The 25,265-nt window shown below is 52.6% G+C and overlaps 1 protein-coding gene and 1 non-coding gene across 3 annotated transcripts; one reads left to right on the top strand and one right to left on the bottom strand.

Annotated features, from left to right (window-relative positions):
• Positions 1-675: 675 nt before the first annotated feature.
• On the bottom strand, positions 676-23,880 carry ITIH6 (inter-alpha-trypsin inhibitor heavy chain family member 6). Of its 2 annotated transcripts, XM_077329547.1 has the most exons (15): positions 23,706-23,880; positions 18,786-18,821; positions 17,551-17,705; positions 14,034-14,144; positions 13,701-13,948; positions 12,823-12,992; positions 11,070-11,186; positions 10,165-10,336; positions 7,759-9,522; positions 7,157-7,183; positions 6,137-6,166; positions 4,683-4,730; positions 4,477-4,590; positions 2,174-2,554; positions 676-1,439 (listed from the first exon to the last, which is right to left on the bottom strand). In XM_077329547.1, exons 1-15 carry the CDS (start codon positions 23,805-23,807, stop codon positions 1,204-1,206), a joined length of 3,711 nt encoding a protein of 1,236 aa, XP_077185662.1. In that variant the 5' UTR covers positions 23,808-23,880; the 3' UTR covers positions 676-1,203. The 2 variants fall into 2 exon arrangements, with proteins under 2 accessions (XP_077185662.1, XP_077185663.1); XM_077329548.1 differs by lacking the exon at positions 7,157-7,183.
• On the top strand, positions 23,379-23,450 carry TRNAI-GAU (transfer RNA isoleucine (anticodon GAU)). Its single transcript has one exon. It is a non-coding gene; the product is annotated as a tRNA-Ile (tRNA).
• Positions 23,881-25,265: the final 1,385 nt, after the last annotated feature.

Genomic DNA, 25,265 nt, shown 5'->3' with positions numbered 1-25,265 from the left:
CATTGGGTGTGACTGAACCGGCCAGTCACGCAACCAGAATTTACTGTTTTTTTCAGAGGAGGCTGGCTGTTGTGTACCTGAATGAATCACTGTGCTGGCTCCGAAAAAGTGACCCCCTGCAAAAGCATAACTTGGAGTCCTCTGCAGAATTCTTATCCTCTATAGAAGGAAATGCCTCGGCCTGGACAGCCCAGGCCAACCTGATGTTAGGAGCCAAGCAGATGAGTACATGGAAGGAATTTAGGGTGCTATTCAGAGGCAGAACGGCAAAGCTCTTCCGTTCGTCTCTTGCCTTGAAACCTGCATGGGCTCACCACAGAATCATAGAGTTGGAAGGGGCCACACAGTCCATCTAGTCCAACCCCCTGCTCAACGCAGGATCAGCCCAAAGCATCCTAAAGCATAGAATCATAGAGTTGGAAGGGGCCATAGAGGCCATCTAGTCCAACCCCCTGCTCAACGCAGGATCAGCCCTAAGCATCCTAAAGCACCCAAGAAAAGTGTGTATCCAATCTTTGCTTGAAGACTGCCAGTGAGGGGGAGCTCACCACCTCCTTAGGCAGCCTATTCCACTGCTGAACTACTCTGACTGTGAAGAATTTTTTTCCTGATATCTGATAATCTGGCTGCGACTCAACATCCAAGAAAAAAAAAGATAGTAAATATTCTCAGCTATTAGAGCAAAGTCTCATCTCCCAATTTAATTCAAAAATTAAGCAGATCTGTCAGTCTGTTGCCTCATCGGGGCTTTCATTTGTCTGCAGAAGCTCTAAGGAAAAGTACACAAACCCCGTAGCTTTAATGCCACAGCTGAAGGAGGACGATGGCTCCCCAAAATCAGAAGAAAGGCAGCTGTGTGTGCCGTTTAAAAGCCATTAAGTGCCCCTCAGTGCTGTTAAATGTCATACCCTGATACCCTGTTCTATGTTAAGTCAGCCAAATTTCAGGAAGGGGAGATGGTTTGTTCTAAGTGCAATGGGAAGAGCTGTCAGATCTTGTCTTCAGTCGGAGCTCCATCTCTTCCTCTGCTTCCTGGACTCCACCCCAAAGGGAGAGGACGGACACCCCCTCTTCCGTCTCCCCATAGCAAACGTACCGGGCGTGGGGAGAAGACCACGGAGGCGGAATAGCGCTAGAATTCTGTGGCTCCCTGGTGCAACGGCTGCAGGCTGGAGGTCATCACCCACGGGAAGGGTGACCGGCTCACATTTCCGGCATGTGGGTGGCCAGGAAGGAGCTGTAAGGGGCCCCCAAAAGCCCCTCCACGTCCTTCCGCTTCACCAGCCAGCAGGGGGTCTCGTGAGCCCTTTGAGAAGAATCCTTGAGCACCTTGGTGACTTCCGCCACCGGCACCTTGCGGGCGGCCCACCGGAACCAGGCGTCTTTGGCTCCCTGAGCAGGATCTGGGGAAAACCGGAAGTCTCCGTTCTGGAACTGGCCTGCGGAACAACAGATAGACCTTGGGGTAAGCGCTGCACATAATATACAGTCGGAGAGGCCCAACCGTGGCCCTCCAGATGATGATGATGATGATGATGATGATGATGATGAAGAAGAAGAAGAAGAAGAAGAAGAAGAAGAAGAAGAAGAAGAAGAAGAAGAAGAAGAAGAAGAAGAAGAAGAAGAAGAAGAAGAAGAAGAAGAAGAAGAAGAAGAAGAAGAAGAAGAAGAAGAAGAAGAAGAAGAAGAAGAAGAAGAAGAAGAAGAAGAAGAAGAAGAGTTGGTTCTTATATGCCGCTTTTCCCTACCCGAAGGAGGCTCAAAGCGGCTTACAGTCGCCTTCCCTTTCCTCTCCCCACAACAGACATCCTGTGGGGTGGGTGAGGCTGAGAGAGCCCCGATATCACTGCCCGGTCAGAACAGTTTTATCAGTGCTGTGGTGAGCCCAAGGTCACCCAGCTGGCTGCATGTGGGGGAGCGCAGAATCGAACCCGGCATGCCAGATTAGAAGTCTGCACTCCTAACCACGACACCAAACTGGCTCTCTTAAAGAATCCCCTGTCCTAAAATACAGAGACCCTGACTTAGCCCTCCAGACTCCTGCCACAGAAGAGGCCAGACTGGATTAAGCCACACACAGCAAGAACGGAGCTGGATAACCTGCCTCCCCCCCCCCCACACACACACACAATTCCCCCTCCTGTGCCCCATGTTTGGAGAAGGAGCTGCTCACCTAGCAGGCCATGCGCTGAAGCAGAGAGCCCTGTCCCATTGATCACGTAGAAGCCCAGGTGGTCCAGCTGCAGGGCCGTGGGGTGGCTGTAGCGATGGAGCAAGATGACGAACTCCACCCCCTGCCCGATCCAGACGGTGACGTTGGCCTCGGGCCAGACGGAAATCACCAGCGTTGACCTCCGGATGACAGCCCGCTGGGTGAAAGGCACCACCAGCGTATCTTCCCCGTGTAGCGTCACCCCCTTCCGCGTCACCTTGACCACGTAGGCGGCCCGGGGATGGTCTACCCCCATGCTAATGGCATCGAGGTAGGTGCGGGGACGTTCTTCGTGGCCCGGCCTGAGGGGGGCTCCCATTAAGTGGCCTTTGACCTCCAGCCCTGGAAGGGAGAATATCAAGAGGGCATCAGCTTGCTGTGGGAAAGCCATTCTCATTCTTCCTATGCTTCTCACCTGGAGGACAGGTGTAGAAGCCACACTGGCTCAATCACACCTGCTCGGCTATAGCTTCCTGCACCAGATGATCGGGGCATACTTGCCGAAGGCCCAGAATATAATTTTCTTGTCTAGCTGCTGGAGTAGAAGGGGAACTGAGTGGCGTTTGTTTCTTGTTCTCCCCTGCCTGTACATCAATTTGTTTCAGTTGCTTCTTGTACCGTGCTTTTCACTCACTGAAGGAGGCCCAAACCGGCTTACGATCACCTTTCCCTTCCTCTCCCCGCAACAGACATCCTGTGCGGTAGGTGGTGCTGAGAGAGCTTGGAGAGAACTGTAATTAGCCCAAGGTCAATCATCCAGCTTCATGTGGAAGAGTGGGAATCAAACCTGGTTCTCCGTATTACAGGCCGCTGCTCTTGGCTCTCAAAGTTGGGCTCCAGCAGGAGAAATCCCTCTTTCCCTAGAACAGTCTGGCTGGATCTAAGGTAAGAGAGCGGCGTCTCCCATTTTACGCTTCAAGCCCCCGGCAGAAATTCATTGAGCTGTCTAGCGTGTTATTTTTTATTTCACCATTTGTCCCCAAAAGTAGAAGTAGTAGAAGATTGTGAGTAAACAGGCAGATTGGCTCTTGGGGCCCTTTCTTGCATGCTCAGGGATCACGAAGCGAATTTCTTCCGGACCAGACTGGCCAGGGATCCTGGATTTTTATTTTCGGGGGGGGGGGGGATTTGGGCATGGAATTGGGGTAAGGCCTGAGGATCCCCCTAAATTACAGCTCCTCTCCAGACTGCAGAGGTCACTCCCCTTGAGGAAAGGGCTGCTTGGGAGGGGGGACTGTGGCCTTGGACCCCACTGAGGGTCAGGGATGCCAGCCTCCAGGTGGGGCCTGGGGATCCCCTGGAATTCCAGCTCATCTCCAGACTGCAGAGATCAGTTTCCCTGGAGAAAAGGGCTGCTTGGGAGGGGGGACTCTGTGGCCTTGGACCCCACTGACGGTCAGGGATGCCAGCCTCCCGGTTGGGCCTGGGGATCCCCTGGAATTCCAGCTCCTCTCCAGACTGCAGAGATCAGTTCCCCTGGAGAGAAGGGCTGCTTGGGAGGGGGGACTGTGGCCTTGGACCCCACTGAGCGTCAGGGATGCCAGCCTCCAGGTGGGGACTGGGGATCCCCTGGAATTCCAGCTCCTCTCCAGACTGCAGAGATCAGTTTCCCTGGAGAAAAGGGCTGCTTGGGAGGGGGGACTCTGTGGCCTTGGACCCCATGGAGGGTCAGGGATGCCAGCCTCCAGGTGGGGCCTGGGGATCCCCTGGAATTCCAGCTCCTCTCCAGACTGCAGAGATCAGTTTCCCTGGAGAAAAGGGCTGCTTGGGAGGGGGGACTCTGTGGCCTTGGACCCCACGGAGGGTCAGGGATGCCAGCCTCCAGGTGGGGCCTGGGGATCCCCTGGAATTCCAGCTCCTCTCCAGACTGCAGAGATCAGTTCCCCTGGAGGAAAGGGCTGCTTGGGAGGGGGGACTCTGTGGCCTTGGACCCCTCTGAGGGTCAGGGATGCCAGCCTCCAGGTGGGGCCTGGGGATCCCCTGGAATTCCAGCTCCTCTCCAGACTGCAGAGATCAGTTCCCCTGGAGGAAAGGGCTGCTTGGGAGGGGGGACTCTGTGGCCTTGGACCCCACTGAAGGTCAGGGATGCCAGCCTCCAGGTGGGGCCTGGGGGGACACTCTTGCCTTGGACCCCACTGAGGCCCGTGTCCTCCCCAGGCTCCACCCCCAAATCTCCAGGAGTTTCTCATTCTGTATGTTGCAACCCCACCTCCCCCCCCAACCCCCCAGTGGCCATCCTGGTGCCAGGATTCTCCTCTCCTTACCTGCCTGCGGGTCGCTCACCAAGTTCAACACATCTCCTGGGTTCCCGTCCAGGGTAAAGCACAGGTTCCCAAGTGACCGCGGTAACCGTATCACAAAGTGGGGGTCTCCATCCACTGCAAACCAATCAGAAAGCAGAGGGTTCAGGCCGGGTGGATGGCCGCGATCCCGGAGGAGTCCTTGGTGGGCTGAAAGGGGAGGGACTTACCCCAAGAGGAGAACATGAAGGGGCCACCAGAGGCATCAATCAGTTGGTCTGCGGAAAGGGGGAGGCCATGTTAGTGGTGCCAAGTGCAAATGAACCCTTCTAATCTTTTTATTATAATAATAATTGTCATTGTTATCATTGCATTGTATTTATGATCCGCCCTCTCCCTGGCATCTCAGGGCAGGTTACAACAAGGTGAAAATATAGAATGAAAATTCTATATTTTTATGGATTTGATTTGATTTGTAAACCGCCCTCCAGGAAACTGGCTGAGGGCAGTGTACAACAATAAGAATAATGTAAGTTAAAAATTAATAACATTTTTTTTTTAAGTTTCAAGCCACGTTCCATAGCCGGCAGCAGCATCAATAGAAATATCGTTTCCAGCATAATTTCTATTTGGAGACGTGTTTGTTTGGGGGGAGGTTATAGAATCACTGGCCCCAACCAATCTATTAGGTATTAGAATCCTAGAATCCTAGAGTTGGAAGGGGCCAGACAGGCCATCTAGTCCAACCCCCTGCTCTACGCATGATCAGCCCTAAGCATCCTAAAGCATCCAAGAAAAGTGTGTATCCAACCTTTGCTTGAAGACTGCCAGTGAGGGGGAGCTCCCCACCTCCTTGGGCAGCCTATTCTGTTGCTCTAACTCGACTTTTTTCCGGCACACACGGGAATGCACTCTTGACGGACAGCTAGGCAAAAGCTGTGAGTGGTGGCCGCAGATAAGACATATTTTATAACCAGATACTTTTGAAAGACTACTTGGAGCAACACAGAACAGATTTTTCTTGGCTGCCCAGCAAGCCTTTAGATGTTGATCTTGTACAAAAGAGCATTCCACGCAATAATTCGATCCCCGAGGAAGACCCCCCTGGGTTCCAACACATTCGGTCTATTCTGTCATGTGCCGTTAGACACGTGTTGCTTTTACTACGTTTTAAAAACACTGAATCAGTGCCCTTTGCTTAATAAATATTTGTAAAGATTTTTTGATATTGTTGTTACAGCTCAGCCTTGGGGTTCCTTTCTGTTCAGGGTGGGGTTTCGGTTTCCTTTTTTTGGTTTTGCACACTCCAAACCAGCCCTTTTCTCCAGGGGAACTGGTCTCTGTCGCCTGGAGATGAGCCATAATTCTGGGGGATCCCCAGGCCCCACCTGGAGGCTGGCATCCCTTCAATCAGTGGGTAATCAAAGGCCTTGCTAAATAAAAGCACCCCTTCCTGAAAACTCTTCATGGGCCTCGTGGTTCAAAACATGCCAGCTCCTCTTGGGTTGGGTGAGATGCCAGTGTGGGGTGTCCCCCCGCCCATTCTGAGTCGAAGCTGTAAGGTCCCTGGGCAAAGTCCATGTCTGCTGGCTCCTCGGGGCCACGGGGACACTGTTTTCCTGTTCCAACCAGTAAAACCAGAGCTGGTGTCAGCTCTGGGGGCCTCCAGCATGCGAGGACGTACCTGAATCGCCCTCCCGCTCTTCTAAGAAATCTGCAAAAAAAATTTCAGCAGTTAGCATAGTTTGGAAGCCAAACCTCTCTAGCCCTCAGCTTCCGTGGTCAGCACAGCAGGGTTGCCAACTCCAGGCGACAGAGACGCAGGAGCGATGTTAAAAATGCTGCCCCTCTCTAGCCATCGGATTGTGGGCCAAGTTCTATCCTTCTAGCACACTAGTTCAAAGGACAACAAAGCGTATTTCCTCCTAGGGTCAATAACCCATTTTCAGAGCTGGCAGGGGCTCATGGTAATTGTAGTCTATGGCCATTTAGAGAGCCACAGCTTGGCCCTCCTGTGTATTCATCAGAGTGTCAAAGCTGACAGGGCACCTGGATAAGGGAGTGAGTTAAAACCCAAGCACTTCTAAATGGTAGGTTTTTTTTTTTTTCAGGTTGCTTCAGTGACCTTTTTCATCCCTGGTTCCTTAAGCCAGAGAGCAAAGAAGAAAAAGAGTTGGTTTTCATACCCTGCTTTTCTCTACCCGACGGAGTCTCAAAGCGGCTTACTGTCGCCTATCCTTCCTCTCCCAACAGGAGGCACCCTGTGAGGTAGGTGGGGCTGAGGGAGCTCTAAGAGAACTGTTCTCTGAGAACAGCACTATCAGGACTGTGACTAGCCCCAAGTCACCCAGCTGGCTACGTGTGGGGAAGCGGAGAATCAAACCCGGCTCACCAGATTTGAAGCCGTCGCTCTTAACCACCACACCAAGAAGACCGTGAGAAAGCCCTAAAGGTTTAATTCCGCCCTCCCTCAATGCACCTCAGGGCACAATATGCGGTTTTCTCTTCCCCCTTTCCCAACAACCCTTTGAGGCAGTGAAGGCTAAGAGGGACTCAATCAGCCTGACAGCAGAGTGGGGGTTTGAACTCCATTCTCCCAGATCTTACTCCGACTAAACATTACACTGCACTGTTTTCCCAAAAAAAAGGGAATATGATGACCTCATTAGCTCCCCAAAATTAGCAATATCTAATTATACATTACCTGTATAGTCTTCATAATCCATGCTAACTGAGGAGGAGACAAGCAGAGACGAGAACTTAAATTATTCGGGCGTGGTAAGGCAAGAGGGGTCCCCAACATTTTGTAACCATGGTCCCCTGTGGGATTCCGACACAGAGTGGAAAGCGCAGTCACAAAATGGCTGCCAAAGGAGGCGGGGCCAGTCACAAAATGGCTGCCACATTTTACCTTCAGTCAGTCAGTGAACCTCCTTGTGTTCTGGTCATACTTGCCAATGAAGACCAACGTTAAAAGAAATTCTACCCCACCAATCAAATCTCAAATGGCCAATCAGAAGCCTTGTTGGGTAAAAGCCCTACCCACTGGCTATGAACATTTGGCAGGCACCGGGGAAGTTATCAGTGGTATATCAGATCTTAGGCCTCAGGACCACCATACTTCCAGCTCATAAGAGACTAGCAACACGGATATCACAGAATCATAGAGTTGGAAGGATCCACCATCTAGCCCAACCCCCCTGCACAATGCAAATCAAGCAACTGGAGCAACCTCTCGCTAAGTAGGAGGTCCAAGGTCCCCCAGCCCACAAAACGGTAAAGCCCGCCCTACGCCCAGGCCCCTACCTGGCTGCTGCTCCGCCGTCACAAAACTATACACCGCAGGGGGGTTCAGCGACTCCACGAATTCCACGTCCAGGCCGGTGTTCGTGAGCAGTTCCGACTCGCCAGGTAAGAGGAAGAGGCTGATGTTTCCGGCAGAGGTCGCGTTAGGAGCCCTGCTGGATAATTCTGTTCCCAGGGCGGGCGGCGATGTAGCCGTGGGAACTGCGCCCCACGGATCAGTTCTGTTCTGCGGAGGCCTCTCGGTGCCCCCTTCCGCCCCGGTCCCGCCCTTGGCCATCGTCTTATTCCGAGGGATGTTCTCCATCCTGGTGTCACCCCCCTGCCAGTGTGCGTGTGGCTGGCGTTTGGTGGCTGGCAGCGGCGTGGCCTCGTGCTGCCCTCCGCTGCTGGAATGGTTCCCAAGAACCTTCATGTTGCTGAGCGGGTCCACGGTCATCGGTACGTCGATGATCGTGCTGCTGGCTCCTCCCAGGACTTTGGTCATGGACGTTCCTCTCGTCTCCTGAGCCGAGTGGGGCTGAACTGTTATCCTCAGCCTACCAGGTCGGGTCGGAATGGGTTTGAGGTTTTTGACGGGTCCCTTAGTGGCCCGGATGGAAGGGTTAGCTCTAGGTGGCTTGGCAGAGCCCCGGATTACAGCGGGAGTTGGAGAGGGGGCCGTAGCCCCTGGAACTGGGGGGAATTTAATGGTTTTGGCGCGGGTGGCAGTCGGTAGTGGGGACGTGGGGCTGCTGGGGATGGTGGTGGTCGCGGCGGCAGCGACTGGAAAAGAGGTGGGCCGGACTGGTTTGGTGATCCCCGTTGCTGTCACGGGAACGGCTCCGGGCCGCAATGTGCTTTTGACGGATTTTGTGACAATGGCAGGGGTCACGCCAAGAGGGGTTTTAGCCACTTTGGAGTGCTGCGGCGATCCAGTTGTTCTTGACGCTGGTGCAGCTTTCGGTGGTCTGGTCACGCCAGGAGGGGCGGTGGCTTTGGCCGGTCGCCCCTTCTCTCTCTTCTCTTCCGGCCTCACCACGATCAGCGAGGTGACCGGCGTGACAAAGTTGTACTTGAGAGACAGGTTGGTGGCCTTCTCGGTCAGCAGGCGCCGGGCCGCCGTGTCGTTGGCGCGAAAACGAGCCTGAAGAAGGTCCTGGATGGTGAAGTAGGCCCAGAGCCTTTGCACGAAGTGGCCGATCTGACCGGCGTCCCCGAGGCAGCCAAAGGGGGCAGCTTCCGTGACGTTGGCCGAAATGTCGTTTTCCAAGTTCAGGGGGCCCTCGTGGCCGTTCCCTGTGGTGCGTACCCGCAGTTCTGACACCCCGGATTTCACCCGCCCGGCCACGACCAGCTCCGAGCCCTGGAAATAGTTGGGGAAGAGGCTCCGGGTGAGGTCTTGCGCTACCCCGTCGAGGTAGGCCAGCTCCACGTCGTACAGCAAAGGGCTGGCGATCTCGTCGTAGAAGCCCTTCAGCTGCAAGGTGGCGTCGGCATCCTCGTAGATACGCCGGGCCACACCTCTGTTCTCCAGCGACAGGCGCCTCATCAGTCCGTAGTCTGCGTCGTCGCCGAAGGCCAGGCCGAAGAGAGAGATGGTGCCCCTCAAGGCCTGCTGGGCGTTGGCGAGGATGCGGCTGCCGGACGTCACGCCGGAGGTGGGCTCTCCGTCTGTCAGGAAAATGATCAGGGGGATTCTCTGCTCCCTAATCGCCTTCCCGGTCGAGGTGGCGCTCCGGTTGAAGACAGCGGCAGCCGCGAGCAGAGCCGCGTTGATATCTGTCCCTGGGGATCAGAAAGGCAGGGGAAGTCAAGTTGGATTCCGGGCTTCCCTCGGGAAAGAATCTCTACAGCAGTGGCTCTCAGCGTTCCTGATGCCGCGACCCTTTAATCCAGTTCCTCATGTTGGGGTGACCCCAAACCATAAAACGATGCAATTATTTCACCGAAATGAAACCGAAACTGACCTATGGTGTGAAGATCCCTGGTTCATGATTGTATATAAATTGTTTTTTTCCCCAGGGTTTCTCAGTTCAGTTCTGCCTCTTGTCCCGTCATGCCAATCTCGCTCTTTTCTGCTGCTCCAGACAGACGAACGCTCTGTCTCTATCTACCCCGCAAGGCTGTCGTGTGGATGGCACCCCCACCCCTGGCCAAGCCGGTTGCCCTGCTGCGACCCCTGTGAAAGGGCCGTTCGACCCCAGGTTGAGAACCACTACTCTACGGGAAGAGATAGACTCGTACAGCTAAGGATCAGATTCCTCATTGACATCTCTAAGGGGGGAGCCCTCAAGTTCGAGAAGATGGGAATTCGTAGCCTCCATCTACCTAGAGCAAAACTGGGGGAATTCCTTCAGAGGGGTCAATGGCTGTCTCTGGATCTCCCCACCCTCACCACAGCCCCCCCTACCCCTGGCTGTTACTTACAGCCATCTGCTTCCATCTTGTTGATGTAGTCCTTGGCCTTCCGGATATTCTGTGCAGTGGCTTGGAGGGACTGGCCGAGCTTCCAGACATTCACTGCGTCGGAGAAAGTGATGATGTTGAAATAGTCTTCTTGGTGTAGGTCGCTCAGTATCACCTGCATGGCCTTCTTGGTCTGGGGAGAGTCAGCAAGAGACGGGGGAAAGACCCGGTTTACTCATTATCACTCAAGGAATGATGCCTGTTGGAAGGGTTAATGACTCTTGTGTCCTGCAAAATTGGCAGGGCAGAAGGGAACTGGGAAGCAGGTACGATGGCGTTCCTTCCTAGAGGGTACCCAGAAAAGTTTGCAAAAGGCAGGCCATAAATATTGTCTTTCTCTTTCATTCAAGAGACAGATTATCTTCATCTGTTCCTAGGTTTTGCTGTTAAAACTTCTATAGGGCCGAGGCGTTCACCTTATTTATAAACCTCTGTGTGCATTAAGAATACAGTTTTTAAAAATTGGATCATAGAATCATAGAGTTGGAAGGGGTCTCCTGGGTCATCTAGTCCAACCCCCTGCACTTTGCAGGACACTCCCAACCCTATCGCCCATCCACTGTCACCTGCCACCCCCTTGATCCTTCACAGAATCAGCCTCTCCATCAGATGGCTCTCCAGCCTCTGCTTAAAGATCTCCAAAGTTGGAGAACGCACCACCTCCCGAGGAAGCCTGTTCCACCAACTCCAAGAGGCTAATTCCTTGTGGTCGGCTGCTCAGCACACACTGGCAGGGGCTTATGGGAATTGTAGTTCACGGACTTCCCTAGCTGTGCTACAACCCTCAGTTCTGCTTACACAGGATTCCACCTCTCCTAGGCCAAAAAATGTGAGCAACGTACCCTTCCCATGTCTGCTCAGCTCACCTGTTTCATTTTTGTGCCGTACATAGAGCCGCTGACGTCGATCACAAACACCACGTCCTTCTGGATGGGGGGCAGCCCCCTCGGGGCAAAGTAGTGCACGAAGTAGCCATTGTAGATCTAAAAGGGGAGAGAGAAATGGAGGGGGGGGGGCTAAAAATAAGAAGCTGCTAGAAGGTCCTGGGCTGCTGTTGTTTTATTAGGAAAGGAATGGAAGCGACCCTATGGGCCCCACCTGTCTGCCTTGACGGGGAGTCACCTGTCTCCCAAATCACCCACATCAACAGTCCCTTTCATGTATTGTCTTCCCTCTCTAAAATAGACGCAGGGTGACCCTGTAGGGTAGACAGTCCCAGGTTGGGAAATAGCTGGAGATGTTGGGGGTGGAGCCTGAGGTGGGCGGAGTTTCTCATGCTACGGAATCCCCCTTCCAACGTGGCCATTTTCTCCCGGGGACTTGATCTCTGCCGCCTGGAAGACCAGCAGTTGTCATCCAAGGCGATGTCTAACCATCACCCGGAGGTTCAAAAAGAGAGTCTGTCCTGTACAAAGGTTAAACAACATAAGAAAATAATGGAGCTGCAAGCAACATATTTCTTTCTTACCTTCTTCGACTTTATTTACAGGTGGAAGACATGCCAGAGCGTTCCCCAATTCAATAAACACTTTCACGTGATAATTTTCTCCGGTGACAAGTAATCCTTTTATGTTGATTACTACCTTCAAAGCCTGTTCCTAAGAATGGGCCTTGAAAAGGTCCCCTCCCCTGGCCCCTGGCCAGGCAGCTTAAGGTGGCTTTGGGCCGCAGCTCTCACCTGAATCAAGTGGGGCAGGTGGGGGCTGGCCAGCTCGTTAGCAGAGCTCCTTACCAGGCAGTCAGGAGGCCTTCATTAGCAGGCCAGGAGGCCCTCATTAGCAGGCCAGGAGGGCCTCGTTAGCAGGCCCTCCACCACGACCCTTTGCCCAAGGCCCTCTCTGCTACTGGCTCCAGGCACTGAGGCAGGTCTGAGAACAAAGAGGCTAGAGTCCAGGGATGGAGGGCAGGAGCTGCAGGGGCAGGGACACCCTGATTGGCCCTATTCCAACTTGGACAGCCAGAAACATTCCACCCCCCAGGCTGTTTCACAAATATATAGAGGAAACATGGATATGTTGAGAAAGAAGGGGACGACAGAGAATGAGGTGGCTGGATGGAGTCACTGAAGCAGTCGGTGCGAGCTTAAATGGGGAATGGTAGAGGATAGGAAAGCCTGGAGGATCATTGTCCATGGGGTCGCGATGGGTCGGACATGACTTTGCAACTAACATGTTGACAAAAAACTACCAACTGTCCAACAAAACTGGGCTCCCTCTATAAGGCTGTTAATGAATACAATCTAATTCAATTAATTGAATTTAAACAATAGGGGGCTATTATGATCAACATAAAAGGATTGCTTGTCACTGAAGAAAATTATTATGTGAAAGCATTTCATGAACCGGGGAATGCTCCAGCATGTCTGTAGATAAAGTTGAAGAGGATAGGAAGAAATGTGCTGGTTGTAGCTCTTTCTTCCAGTATCTCCTTATTTTGTGTAACCACCTGGAGGTGGGCCCCCTTCCTTCCCTCCTCATCCATTTTGAAGGAAGTCTACATGCCCTAGATATCCTGGGTTAGAAGAATCCTAGAGAAGCCATGTTCAATCAGGCCGATGGCCCATCCAGTTCCGCGCAGCAGCAAAAACGCAGGCTCTGGATGCATCGACTCCACCTTTACCTGTACGTCACCTGCAACGTCTGGCATGGCCACATCATACTGAACTACGAAATCTGCCACGATTCCCGCGTTGGAGTAGGCGGTCTGCTCCTGGGGCGTCGGGGCGAAGACTATCCAAGCGCAGTGCGATCCTTTCTCCACGCGGGTGGACGGAGGCGCCTTGGAGTCCCCTGCTGAGCAAAGGTAAATTTGATCGGCAGGATCGAGGGCAGGCCGACCTCTGATGACCGCAGAGTTCACAGGATAAGTGGCAAAGGGCCATTGCGGATCGAACAACACAGGCAGTACCTTGGAGACATTTCAGTTCTACTGGAGACACGGAGACCCATTCTACTTGTTCAGTAGGAAATCATTGAGAAAAAATAAGGGATGGACAGCCACGTGGGAACCAGCCACAAACCGTGGCTTCTGTATCCAGTTGCCTGGCTGGAAATCTCCTTTTACAACTCATCTCCTGGGAACAGAAATCAATTTCCCTGGAGAAAATGGCCGCTTCAGAAGGTAGACTTCACAGCCCATTGAAGTCCCTCCCCTGACCAAACTCCGCCCCCTCAGGCTCCACCCCCCTAATTTCCAGGTATTTCCCAGCCCTGAGCAGGCAATCTCCCGGAGACAGAGATCAGTTCCCCTGGAGAAAATGGCCGCTCCAGGGGGCGGTCCCTGTGGCTTCATGCCCCACTGAAGTCCCTCCCCTCACCAGACTCCACCCCCTCAGGCTCCACCAAATTGCCTTTCATCCTCAGCCAACCAGAATGGTAGAATGCAGGCCCATGTGTGATGGTCACGCAGAGCCGAAAATAAAGCTAGCGCAGTACTGTCCCAGAGATTAACTGGGGAGCTGGAAGATGTCTACCAATGGGCAGACAAGGAGCCCGTACCTCGGAGGGTGTTGGTCAGCAGCCGGCTCGTGCGGAGGGGCAAGACGGTCACGTAGTCAATTCCGGTGCGCTCGGATATGCTGATTTCCACGCTGAGGTTCCTGACCACCTGTTGGGGCCGGATGCTGATGGCGTGCTGGTACCTGCCCAGGTGACGCTGCAGAAGTTCCTCGTAGGTCAACTCAAAGGCCACCTTCCCTCCGGCTTCCACGTTGGCCGACACCCTGAACTTCGCGGTCTCGCGGTCCCTGGAAAAACCTTGCGCTAGCAGTCGTGTCGCGGGGGGAGGGCTCTCTCCGAGGGAGGCCAAGCGGGACAGGGAGGGGCTCTTACTTGGTGCCGACGTGGGCCGCTGTCTTGCCCTGCAGGAGGGCTTCGTTGTACATCTTCTTTGCCTGGTGCTTCTCCTTGACCTCGGCCACGTAGGTCTTCTCGTTAACAGTTCTGGAAGAAAAGGAGAAACAGGTCTGCTCACACCAAAGCTGCCGGGAGTCTCTGAATGGCTGGGGCTGCCAGCGCAGGGTTGGTGGAAATCCTGGTGATTTTGGGGGTGGACCCAGAGAGGGTGGGAGTTGGGGAAGGGAGGGATTATAGTGGGGTGCAAGGCCATATAGTTCGCCTTTTGTTATTTTCCACAGGGGAACTGATCTCTGCAGTCTGGAGAGGAGCTGGAATTCCAGGGGATCCCCAGGCCCCACCTGGAGGCTGGCATCCCTGACCCTCAGTGGGGTCCAAGGCCACAGAGTCCCCCTCCCAAACAGCCCTTTCCTCCAGGGGAACTGATCTCTGCAGTCTGGAGAGGAGCTGGAATTCCAGGGGATCCCCAGGCCCCACCTGGAGACTGGCATTCCTGACCCTCATTGGGGTCCAAGGCCACAGAGTCCCCCTCCCAAGCAGCCCTTTCCTCCAGGGGAACTGATCTCTGCCGTCTGGAGAGGAGCTGGAATTCCAGGGGATCCCCAGGCCCCACCTGGAGGCTGGCATCCCTGACCCTCCGTGGGGTCCAAGGCCACAGAGTCCCCCTCCCAAGCTGCCCTTTCCTCCAGGGGAACTGATCTCTGCAGTCTGGAGAGGAGCTGGAATTCAGGGGGATCCCCAGGCCCCACCTGGAGGCTGGCATCCCTGACCCTCAGTGGGGTCCAAGGCCACAGAGTCCCCCTCCCAAGCAGCCCTTTCCTCCAGGGGAACTGATCTCTGCAGTCTGGAGAGGAGCTGGAATTCCGGGGGATCCCCAGGCCCCACCTGGAGGCTGGCATCCCTGACCCTCAGTGGGGTCCAAGGCCACAGAGGCCCCCCTCCCAAGCAGCCCTTTTCTCCAGGGGAACTGATCTCTGCAGTCTGGAGAGGAGCTGGAATTCCAGGGGATCCCCAGGCCCCACTTTCTTAAAACACTTGGTCAGCACCAGGAAGCCGGTCAGGGGTCTCTTGTTGCAGACCCCTGAGTTAAAGGAACAGCAGCTGTCAATACGGAGGATGGGTCTCTCAGTCACTACTAGCCCTGTAGGCAGCAGAGAGGACTCTAGGCCTCTGCATCCCCAGCAGCAGCATGGGAGGAACAGGGCTTTGATGGGACATCAGAGTGCAGCTGAGTTTTTTAATACCATTCGACCATCATGTGTGGGCCCTGGGAGCTCTCCTCGGTCCTGTAAAAGCTTGCAAAATGCCCAACCACCCAATCTACTGCTTGAGATCAACCTCTTGAATGTCTGGGACCCAACCTAGGTTTGGCTGAGCCACTGGCAGGCTTACGCCCTGGCTAGGATGGGATATTTTCCAGCGGTTCACACTGAACCGCAGTTGATTCGGGACAGTGTCATGGAGGGGGCTCGTGAGGTTTCCTAAATACTGCTGTGGTAGCTGACCCGTGGCATTTCTCGTGGCCCCCGTTTGCCTGGTTATGTGCCCGCTCCATGCCACTGGGCATTTTCAGAGGCTCATTTTCAACATCAACCATTGATTTACTGAATCTCCAACTTTCAGGGTTGTTGTTTTTTCCTTTGGAATAAATATCCCGGTCTCTTCATTGCAGGGTTAGCAGCAGAAAGGCATAGCTGCAGCAATAAAAGAAGAACAGTGTTTATATTCTCCCTTTCCTTTTATCTTCCCATCCTTTTCTTTTTCCTTTCCTCCTCTCCCCTCTCCTTTCCTTTTCCCTTCTCCTTCCTTTCCTCCCCTCCCCTTCTCTACTTTCCTCCCCTCCTTTCCTTTTCCTCCTTCCTTTCCTTTCCTCCCCTCCCCTCCTCTCTCCTTTCCTCCCCTCCCCTCCTTTCCTTTTCCCTTCCTCCCTTTCCTTCTTTTCCTCCCCTCCTTTCCTTTTCCCTTCCACCCTTCCCCTCCTCTCTTTTCCTCCCCTCCTTTCCTTTTCCCTTCTCCTTCCTTTCCTCCCCTCCTTTCTTTTCTTCCTTCCTCCCCTCTCCTTTTCTTCCTCCCCTTTCCCCTCCCCTCCATCCCTTGCTGCCTTCCCCTCTGCATGGTAGTGGTTAGAAGGCCTGATTAGGACTTGAGAGTTCAAATCCTGCTCTGCCATGGAAGTTTGAATCATAGAATCATAGAGTTGGGAGGGGCCATACAGGCCATCTAGTCCAACCCCCTGCTCAACGCAGGATCAGCCCAAAGCATCCTAAAGCATCCAAGAAAAGTGTGTATCCAACCTTTGCTTGAAGACTGCCAGTGAGGGGGAGCTCACCACCTCCTTAGGCAGCCTATTCCACTGCTGAACTACTCTGACTGTGAAAATCTTTTCCTGATAACTACTCTGACTGTGAATTTTTTTTTCCTGATCTCTTTCATCATTCCAGATCTCCAGCCACTCCCTGGAAGTTGGCAACCTTCAGTTCAGGGCTCCCTCTGCAGAGCGCCAGAGAATTCTCCAGCCACCCTCCAGCCCCGTCTTTTCCTTCTCTGCCTCCTGACTGTCAGTCCCTCCACCCTGGCAGGGAAGTTCATGAGATAAACCAGCCATCAGAATCCTCCAAGGTAGTCAAACTGTGGCCCTCCAGATGTCCGTGGATTACAATTCCCATGAGCCCCTACCAGCAAATGCTGGCAGGGGCTCCTGGGAATTGTAGTCCACGGACATCTGGAGGGCCGCAGTTTGACTACCCCTGCCCCAGACGGATGACATTAAGGAGCCGTGGAAACACTGCCCCTTGGCTGCCCCGAAGGAGCATTCACGACACCCCCCCCCCCAGAAAGACCCCTGTTCTCTGGGGGATTAACAATCCGCTTTGCACCCTCGGGCAATGAAGGAAAATAAACTTCCCGGAGAAGCGTTAACAAGCCAGGCCTGTCTTCCCGGCCCTCGGAGCAGGTGAGCCGAGAGGAGGCCAACCCAACAGCCTCGGAGGCCAAGTTTTCTTTGGCTGCAGGGACAATCCCTTGCCTTGTCCCCACGGATCCGGCCCACTCAAGACCGCTGCTCCTCCAAATCGAACTGGAACGTGGGGGCCGGTTCGGCGAAAAGGCTCAGTCCGGCGCTGGATCGGAGAGGGCGGCGTGGGGAGGGGAACTGAAGACAACTTTGAGGACAGGGAGGTGTGTGGGGGGGGGGCTGGCTGAAAGCATGCCCATACTCTTCTGGGCACTGTTTGGGCCTCCCCAACTCCTCAAAGCTCCCGTGCCATCTCTGGCTAAATCTCACAGCCCCGGGATTTGGGAAGCGGCCAGCTTGGAGGCTGCCTGCTGCAGCTTGATTGGCAGGCGTTGGAAGGTGCCATGAACAAAACAAACTAGATTTGTGAAAGCTTCCAGGCTTGTGGCAACTGTAGCCCATGGGCAGCCAGAGAGCCACTGTTCGGCCACCCCTGGCCTAGGGGAACCTACTGCCTCTCCTTCGGTAGCCCGGACTCACATGGTGAAGTTGGAGATGAACGCGGAACTCGGCAGGTCCAGGTCAAAGATGGCTTCCTTGGCCTCGGCGTGAGGGTTGCTCATGAGCGTCCACACCCGGGTGGAAGCGTAATGGGACACGATTGCTGAGCGCACCAAGAAGCTGGAAATGGTGAGCTGGAGAGAAAAACCAAAGAGGCATTCAAAGCAGAGTACAGGCATGCCAACTCTGGGTTGTGAGAAACCTGGAGATTTAGGGAGGTTGGAAAGGATGGGGAAGCAGAGCTGTGTATGTTGCCCACCCAGGGCCCTCCACCTCCCACCCTCTCCAGGCCCATAACTGGTTGTTTGGGGACAGACAGGCTGATATGGCCCACCGGGATGCTGGACTAGGTGGACCACTGGTCTGATCCAGCAGGGGCTCTTTTGATGTTCTTCTGAAGGTCTCGGCCTCTCTCCCCTATTGTTGGCCATCCAGGGGAACTGGTTGGCCCATGTGAGACGGGATGCTGGACTAGATGGACTCCCACTTGTCTGACCCAGAAGAATCTTCTGATGTTCTTAGGAAGGCCTCAGAATCTTTGTTGCTGGCCCTCCAGAGGAACTGGTTGGTCTCATCCAGCAGGACTCTTCCAATGTTCTCATGAAGGCCTCACTCAGCCTCTCTGCCTTGTTGTTGGCCCTCCAGAGGAACTGGCTGGCCCCTGTGTGAGACGGGAGGCTGGACTGGATGGACCCTCCCAGTCTGACCCAGCAGGGCTCTTCTGAGGCTCTTAGGAAGGCCTCGGCCTCTCTGCCTTGTTGTTGGCCCTCCAGAGGAACTGGCTGGCTCCTGTGTGAGTCGGGAGGCTGGACTGGATGGACCCTCCCTGGTCTGACCCAGCAGGGCTCTCCTGATATTCTTAGGAAGGCCTCGGCCTCTCTACCTTGTTGTTGTCCTTCCAGAGGAACAGGTTGGCCACAGTGTGAGGCAGGATGCTGGACTAGATGGGCGCCTGGTCTGACCCAGCAGGGCTCTTTGGATGTTCTTATGGGATCAGTTGTAATTCTGGGGGAACTCCAGACCCTAAGGCAGCTAGTTGTCAAACCTCTGTCGACTTCTCAAGGAAATAAGCTTGTCATTGTATAAATATGAATAAATAAATTGTAGCGAAAGCTATTTATTAAGAAGCGATACAAAGGTCAGAATGTTTCTTGCTGAAACTGAATAAACAGGCAGTAATTTAATGTCCATTAGTAATTGAACGTCTTGCCTACCTCTGTTTTGGGGGCTTTGGCTTGTCGCCTAAACCTCTGTGGAGGAAACAAAAAAAAAGAGTTATTTTCTTCATCACAATTATTCTAAAAAATAAAGGAAAGAGGGAAAGCAAGTTTAACAACAGGGAACTGAGGACATTCCAGTTAGCAGGAGATCGCTTGAAAGGCTCCCGCTGAGCCCTCGAACTCGGGCCTGGCTGCATGGCCTGGCGACAGAAGCTCACAGTTCCGCCCGGCCTGGAGACAGCGGGAGGGAACCCGTGTGGCGCCGGTTCGGGGCCCGCCTGGAGCCCGAAGACAGGTAAGTATTTTTTTTTCCTGGCCCTCTCCAGGGGCAACAACAGCCCCCTCCCCTCTAGAGATGCCAGTCTCCAGGTGGGACCTGGGGATGCTCCAGAATGACATCACATCGCCAGACTACAGGTATCGGCTTCCCCAGGGAAAATAGATGCTTTAGGTGGAGGATGGACTCTACGTTATTGTGCCCTATTGAAGTCCTTCCGTGTCCTTTTTAGGCTCCACCCCATGAATCTCCTGGAAGATTCCCCCACCTGGAGCTGGCAACCCTGTGATCTAATTAGACACCTGCTGAAATCCCATCACTGACATGGGAACCCACGTCCAGCCCCCCCCCCCATATTTGCTCAACGAAATTCTTCAGTTCTGTGTTGGGGATGCGGCCTCCGTGGCCCACGCGTGTGTGTTTTGACTCATCGGGTAATCAACCGCTTCCTTCATCCCGCCTTCTGCATATCCGCCACCCCCCCTCCCCCAACTTGCCAGGTGCCTTCAAAGAGGCCGTAAAAGTTATTTTCCTAAGCTCCTGAAGACGGTCAGGCAAGCTTTACCTCAGAGAAGCCAGGGATCTCACCCGCTCTTCCTTTCAGCTCCTGCCATTCCATCCCCGCTCCAGATTTCCACCTCTGTCAACTTAGCTTTTGGTTGCTCACTGGGCCAAATCTTTCCAAATAAACCGATGCCCTTCCCTTTGAAGCTCAGTGCCGGTTTGTGACAGAAAACTATTTCCACGGGGTAGATGCCCCAAATAGATCCCAGAACGTTCCTCCCTTCAACAAAATTTCACTTGTCTTCCATCCTGCTCAAGCCAGTTTGGTGTAGTGGTTAGGAGTGCGGACTTCTAATCTGGCATGCCGGGTTCGATTCTGCACTCCCCCACATGCAGCCAGCTGGGTGACCTTGGGCTAGTCACAGCACTGATAAAACTGTTCTGACCAAGCAGTGATATCAGGGCTCTCTCAGCCTCACCCACCCCACAGGGTGTCTGTTGTGGGGAGAGGAATGGGAAGGCGATTGTAAGCCGCTTTGAGCCTCCGTGGGTAGGGAAAAGCGGCATATAAGAATCAACTCTTCTTCTTCTTCTTCAAGGTCTACAACACAGTAACAACAAGCATTCCCTCTAAGGATGCTAGCTTCCAGTTATGACGTAGTGATCCCCTGGAATTACAGCTCTTCTAATGACAGTTTCCTGGGAGAAAGTAGATGTTTTGAAGACGAGTTGTTTTTTATACCTCACATTTCACTGCCTAAAGGAGTCTCAAAGCTGCTTACATTCACCTTCCCTTCTGCCCACAACAGACACCCTGTGAGGTAGGAGGGGCTGAGAGATTTCTGATAGAACTGCTCTTTGAGACCGGCTCTAACAGGACTGTGACTAGCCCAAGGCCACCCAGCTGGCTGCACGTGAAGGAGGACTGGGCCACCACTCTTAACCGCTACACAAGAGGGTGGATAGCACTGCGCTCCAAAGATCTCCCTGTCCTCCCCAGATCTCCAAATCTGCAGGAGTTTCCCGAACTGGACCTGGCAACACTACTCCCCAACCCCTTACTGGTCCCTAGGGGGGATCTGGTAGCCCTAATCCCCAGACCTTCCACTGGATCTGCCTTCCCCAAATGTTAAGCCAGCCAAAATGCTTCATGGGCAGGATCTGCCCCTAATTATGGGCTTTTCCTTCACCGGGAGAAGAGAAAGACACGGTAGCCAATGACTCCGCTAGGAAACGGAAAGTAGAAAACTGGTTATAATGCTTATTTATTTGTTTGTTTGTTTTTGATTTTTTTAATAAATGGAATATCATTAGCAGTTCAATCTCATATCGATCAGAACAGACTCGGGAATATCAATTTCAGTTGTTTTTTTTTTTAGACTTGTCTCTGTGTACAGTTCTTCTTTCTCAAGCTTCTGCAATGGGACAACAAAAACAACCCCCCTCTCAAAAAAAATGTCTCGACTGCTGGGGAGAAATATGTATCCTAGAGACCTCCAGGGTCATCTAGTCCAACCCCCTGCGGAATACAGAGAGCTCACAATTACCTGCCCACCCGTAGGGACCTCAGTTCCACACCCAGATGATACCCCTCAAAAAAAAACAAACCCAGAATCCCTTTCCTAACCGTCAACCCCCCCTAAAATGAATGCTTTCAATTCCAGTTCAAATCAAATCACATTTCGAAAGCACTGGGAATCCATTTGGGGAAAAAGACAGATTTCTAAAATAATTCAAGCCTCAGCAGCAGAAGACATTTTATTCGGTGGGAAATATGCCACTTTTCCCCTGCTCTATTATCTATGTGGATTTTATTTCTTTTTATATCTCCCTTTTCCACCCATGGAGGACTGAAAGCAACTTCAATCATTCTGTCCTCCCTTTTATCCTTACGACACCCCTACGAGGTAGGCTAGGCTGAGAAAGTTTGACTGGCTCACGGTCACCCAGAGAACTTCCATAGCATAGTCCGATACTCATCTTAACCAATACACCACAGTGGCTCTCATCTTATTTTTCTGTTATTCAAACGAGCCACAAAGTTCTTCCTTGAATGCATTTAGAACTCAAAAGCTTTTTATTTATCTATCTATCTATCTATCTATCTATCTATCTATCTATCTATCTATCTATCTATCTATCTATCTATCTATCTATCTATCTAGAGCCTCTTGTGGCGCAGAGTGGTAAGGCAGCCATCTGAAAGCTTTGCCCATGAGGCTGGGAGTTCGATCCCAGCAGCCGGCTCAAGGTTGACTCAGCCTTCCATCCTTCCGAGGTCGGTCAAATGAGGACCCAGCTTGCTGGGGGGTAAACGGTCATGACTGGGGAAGGCACTGGCAAACCACCCCGTATTGAGTCTGCCATGAAAACGCTGGAGGGCGTCACCCCAAGGGTCAGACATGACTCGGTGCTTGCACAGGGGATACCTTTACCTTTACCTTTACCTTTACCTTTACCTTTATCTATCTATCTATCTATCTATCTATCTATCTATCTATCTATCTATCTATCTATCTATCTATCTATCTATCTATTTATATTTCTACATCGCCCATTTCTTTGCAGCTCTGGCCGGTTTTAAATGTTGCTCATATTTTGACTTCCAGGCTGCAGAGCAATCCGGGGCAAATAATAAAGATCTTGCCACCCAAAAATATAGATCCCACTTTGAAGCTTTCTTCTACTGTCAGGAAAACTGCAGACAAAAATTGCATAATGAATCATGGGATGTCATTAATTAGCCCAGCAAAAAAAGAAAAAAGCGGATCGCAAAGAAGATGACATGAGACGATAGGGTTACAACGCCTTTCTTGTCTTTCTACTCATACTGTACTACGGCTGTTGTTTTTTACTACACGTTGCTTTATACAGTAAGGGTGACTCTAGGACACAGACCTTTTTTTCATTAAAAAATGTCTGGCCTCAAATCTCTCCATTCATGGATTGCACCTGCCATCATTGCTAGACCGTCCAAGTTTGGATGGGAGCAAGTGGCAGCTGCTGGGACTGGACTTGACCCAAATTATCCCAGTGGGGACTGACTGGGGCCGTGCAGAGAATGGAACCATCACTCCTGCCAGCGACAAGGAAGAGCCGGTGCCACAGAGGCAGAAGGATTTGCCAGACAGCACATAACATAGAATCAAAGAGTTGGAAGGGATCTCCTGGGTCATCTAGTCCCACCCGCTGCACTATGCAGGACACTCACATCCCAATCGCTCACTCAGTGTCACCTGTCAACCCCTGAGCCTTCACCCCCAGCCTCTCTGTCAGATGGCTCTACAGCCTCTGCTTAAAAATCTCCAAAGATGAAGAACCCACCACCACCTGAGGAAGCCTGTTCCACTGAGGAACCGCTCCGGAACTTCTTCCGGATGTTTAGACGGAATTTCTTTTGAATTAACTTCATCCCATTGGTTCTGGTCCGTCCCTCTGGGGCAAGAGAGACCAACTCTGCTCCATCGTCTACATGGCCCCCTTTTAAATACTTGATGTTTATCAGATCCCCTTTCCAGGCTAAACAGACCGAGTCCCCCAACCTTTCCTCCTATGTCTTGGATGGGAACAGGATGGGAAGGACCTTGACCCTGTCTCTGTGACAGAGCGTCTGCTTGGCATACAGAAGGTCCCAGGTTCCATCCCTGGCATCTCCAGCCAAAAGGCCCAGGCAAGAGGGGATGGGAAAGACCTCGTCCTGAGACCCCCGGGGAGCTGTCACCCATCTGAGTAGACAGCACTGACCGTGATGGACCATTGTCCTGTCATAGTGCAAGGCAGATTCATGTGTGTTCATTCATAGGGCAGGGCCATTGGCTCAGTGGTAGAGCATCTGCCCGATACGCAGAAGGTCCCGGGTTCAATTCCCGGCATCTCCAGTTAAAGGGCTGGTTGATCGGTGGTGTGAAAGACCTCTGCCTGAGACCCTGGAGAGCAGCTGCCTGTCTGAGTCAACAATTCTGGCCTTGAGTTGACAGACCAAAGGTCTGACTCAGTAGAAGACCTCCAAGGAGAATGCAGAAGTTCTTAGGATTCGAGTTCTTCACGGCCCTTACAAAAACGCTCCCAAGACAAGCAAACAGCACAGAATAACACCCGACCTGGTGCCTGGCTGGTTCCCCAACGGGACTTACCTCCTGGGAAGGTGCATGTGTGGGGCGCCCCACGGCGCTTAGAGGAGCCAGGAACAAGAAGAGGCAGGCGGAATATCTCAGGAGCCGACCCATAGCTGGCATGAAAACGTCGCTCTGCGGATGAGAACGCTCCTCCCTGGGATCCCGTTCATTCGCACTTTTTAAAACCTTCGGTTACTTTTTTCGGGGCGAATTGCGTGTCTTTAATTTTTTTTTTTAAGAACCTATAAATGTAGCATTCATCCCGATACAAGCCGTGATTGTCCGTGTCTCCCCAACTGGAGAGCGGCCAGCTTCTCCCGCTACTCCATAAGATGAAATGAAAACAAAATATCCGAAGAGTCCGTGTCCTGTTTTCGGCACTTGATGAGGGTTTGGAGGGGGGGGAAAAATAAGCAGCCCGCAAACACGCTTCGTAAACAGACGGTGGGGCCAGGTAGCCGGGGACAGGAGAAGGTCAGGGCCAATCCACCGTGCCAATCCCTTGGAATACCTGCAGGGGTCTTTGGCAGAAGAGGCCAAAATACCTGCTTGGCTGACTTAGGAACAGAGAGAGAGAAATACAAGCGCTCTGATTCAGACCATGACTGAATTTACCCGGCTGCTTTTGCTCCTAATCCAAGCTCTTCCACTCCACGAAAAGCAAACCTCTCTGCTTATGGCACGGCAAAAATATTGCCATTTCTACCGCCCAAGAGGTAAAGAAACGAATTTACCTGCAGTTCTCGTTGGACGGGGAAAGCTTTCAGGCCCTCTCTGTTTCTTCTTCCGGCTATTTATTTCCTTCACTTATTCTGGCGCATCATCCTTTACCAGTAACTGAGCATTTTGCATTATGTGCCCACAAACCGAGAGAGTGATGCATTCACGGCGCATGAATACCCCTGCTGGATTGGGCCAAGTCCAACTTAGTGCAGCATTTGACTTTTCTTTGTGGCGTTTTCCCCTTCCTTCAAAGAATCAGATAGACTTCCTCTGCACACAGAGGTTCGATTTAGCTGTATAGGAGTGCTTAATAAGATCTGTAGTTTTTTTTTTCTTTAAGCTATCATAGCTAATGGATGTACATAAGCAGATCTCTTCCCTGACTTCTCATGGTGTGATTCTAAAAAAGCCATCGTAGCCAGTCTCCATCCACGGTGGGCCCTGCTGAAATGAACGGCGTTACCCAGGGGGTGACTTTGCCCTTGAACAGACGGCAGCGTGGCAGAGTTTTCTACCAAACTATCCAACCCAGATGTTTTTGCATTTGGACAACTGGATAAAAACAGACCTCCTGTTTGCACGGGTTCCCAAAACAAGCCGCTCTTTGATCTCCCGGGCTGCGGGCACATTTATTATCGACATCACCCTCCCCAGCTCCTTTTGGGAATTTCCTTTCCAAGAGCAACAGTGTGAGTGAACTCCTGGAAACAGCCAGGCAAGGGTTTCATCTCCACCCACCGTCAACAAACTGAAATGCGCTGGGGAAAGTGTAGGTTTTTGCTGCTCCTGTGGGAGGTGGGTGGGAGAAATCTGCATTATAAACACTCGGAAATCTGGCCACATCCCATGCAGGCT

Source organism: Paroedura picta, chromosome 3, assembly GCF_049243985.1.
Source record: "Paroedura picta isolate Pp20150507F chromosome 3, Ppicta_v3.0, whole genome shotgun sequence".
Taxonomy (NCBI): domain Eukaryota; kingdom Metazoa; phylum Chordata; class Lepidosauria; order Squamata; family Gekkonidae; genus Paroedura; species Paroedura picta.
Note: the sequence above shows the minus strand (reverse complement) of the source record. Positions and strands in the feature narration are given on the sequence as shown.

What these genes read in the sequence shown, in the direction of transcription:
- ITIH6 (XM_077329547.1), bottom strand. Translation starts at nt 23,807, where the DNA reads ATGCCAGCTATGGGTCGGCTCCTGAGATATTCCGCCTGCCTCTTCTTG. An exon ending in GACGGCGGAGCAGCAGCCAG is followed by an intron (nt 7,184 to 7,758) that starts GTAGGGGCCTGG and finishes TCTCCTCCTCAG; the next exon opens with TTAGCATGGATTATGAAGAC. An exon ending in TTCAGCGCATGGCCTGCTAG is followed by an intron (nt 1,440 to 2,173) that starts GTGAGCAGCTCC and finishes GTTGTTCCGCAG; the next exon opens with GCCAGTTCCAGAACGGAGAC.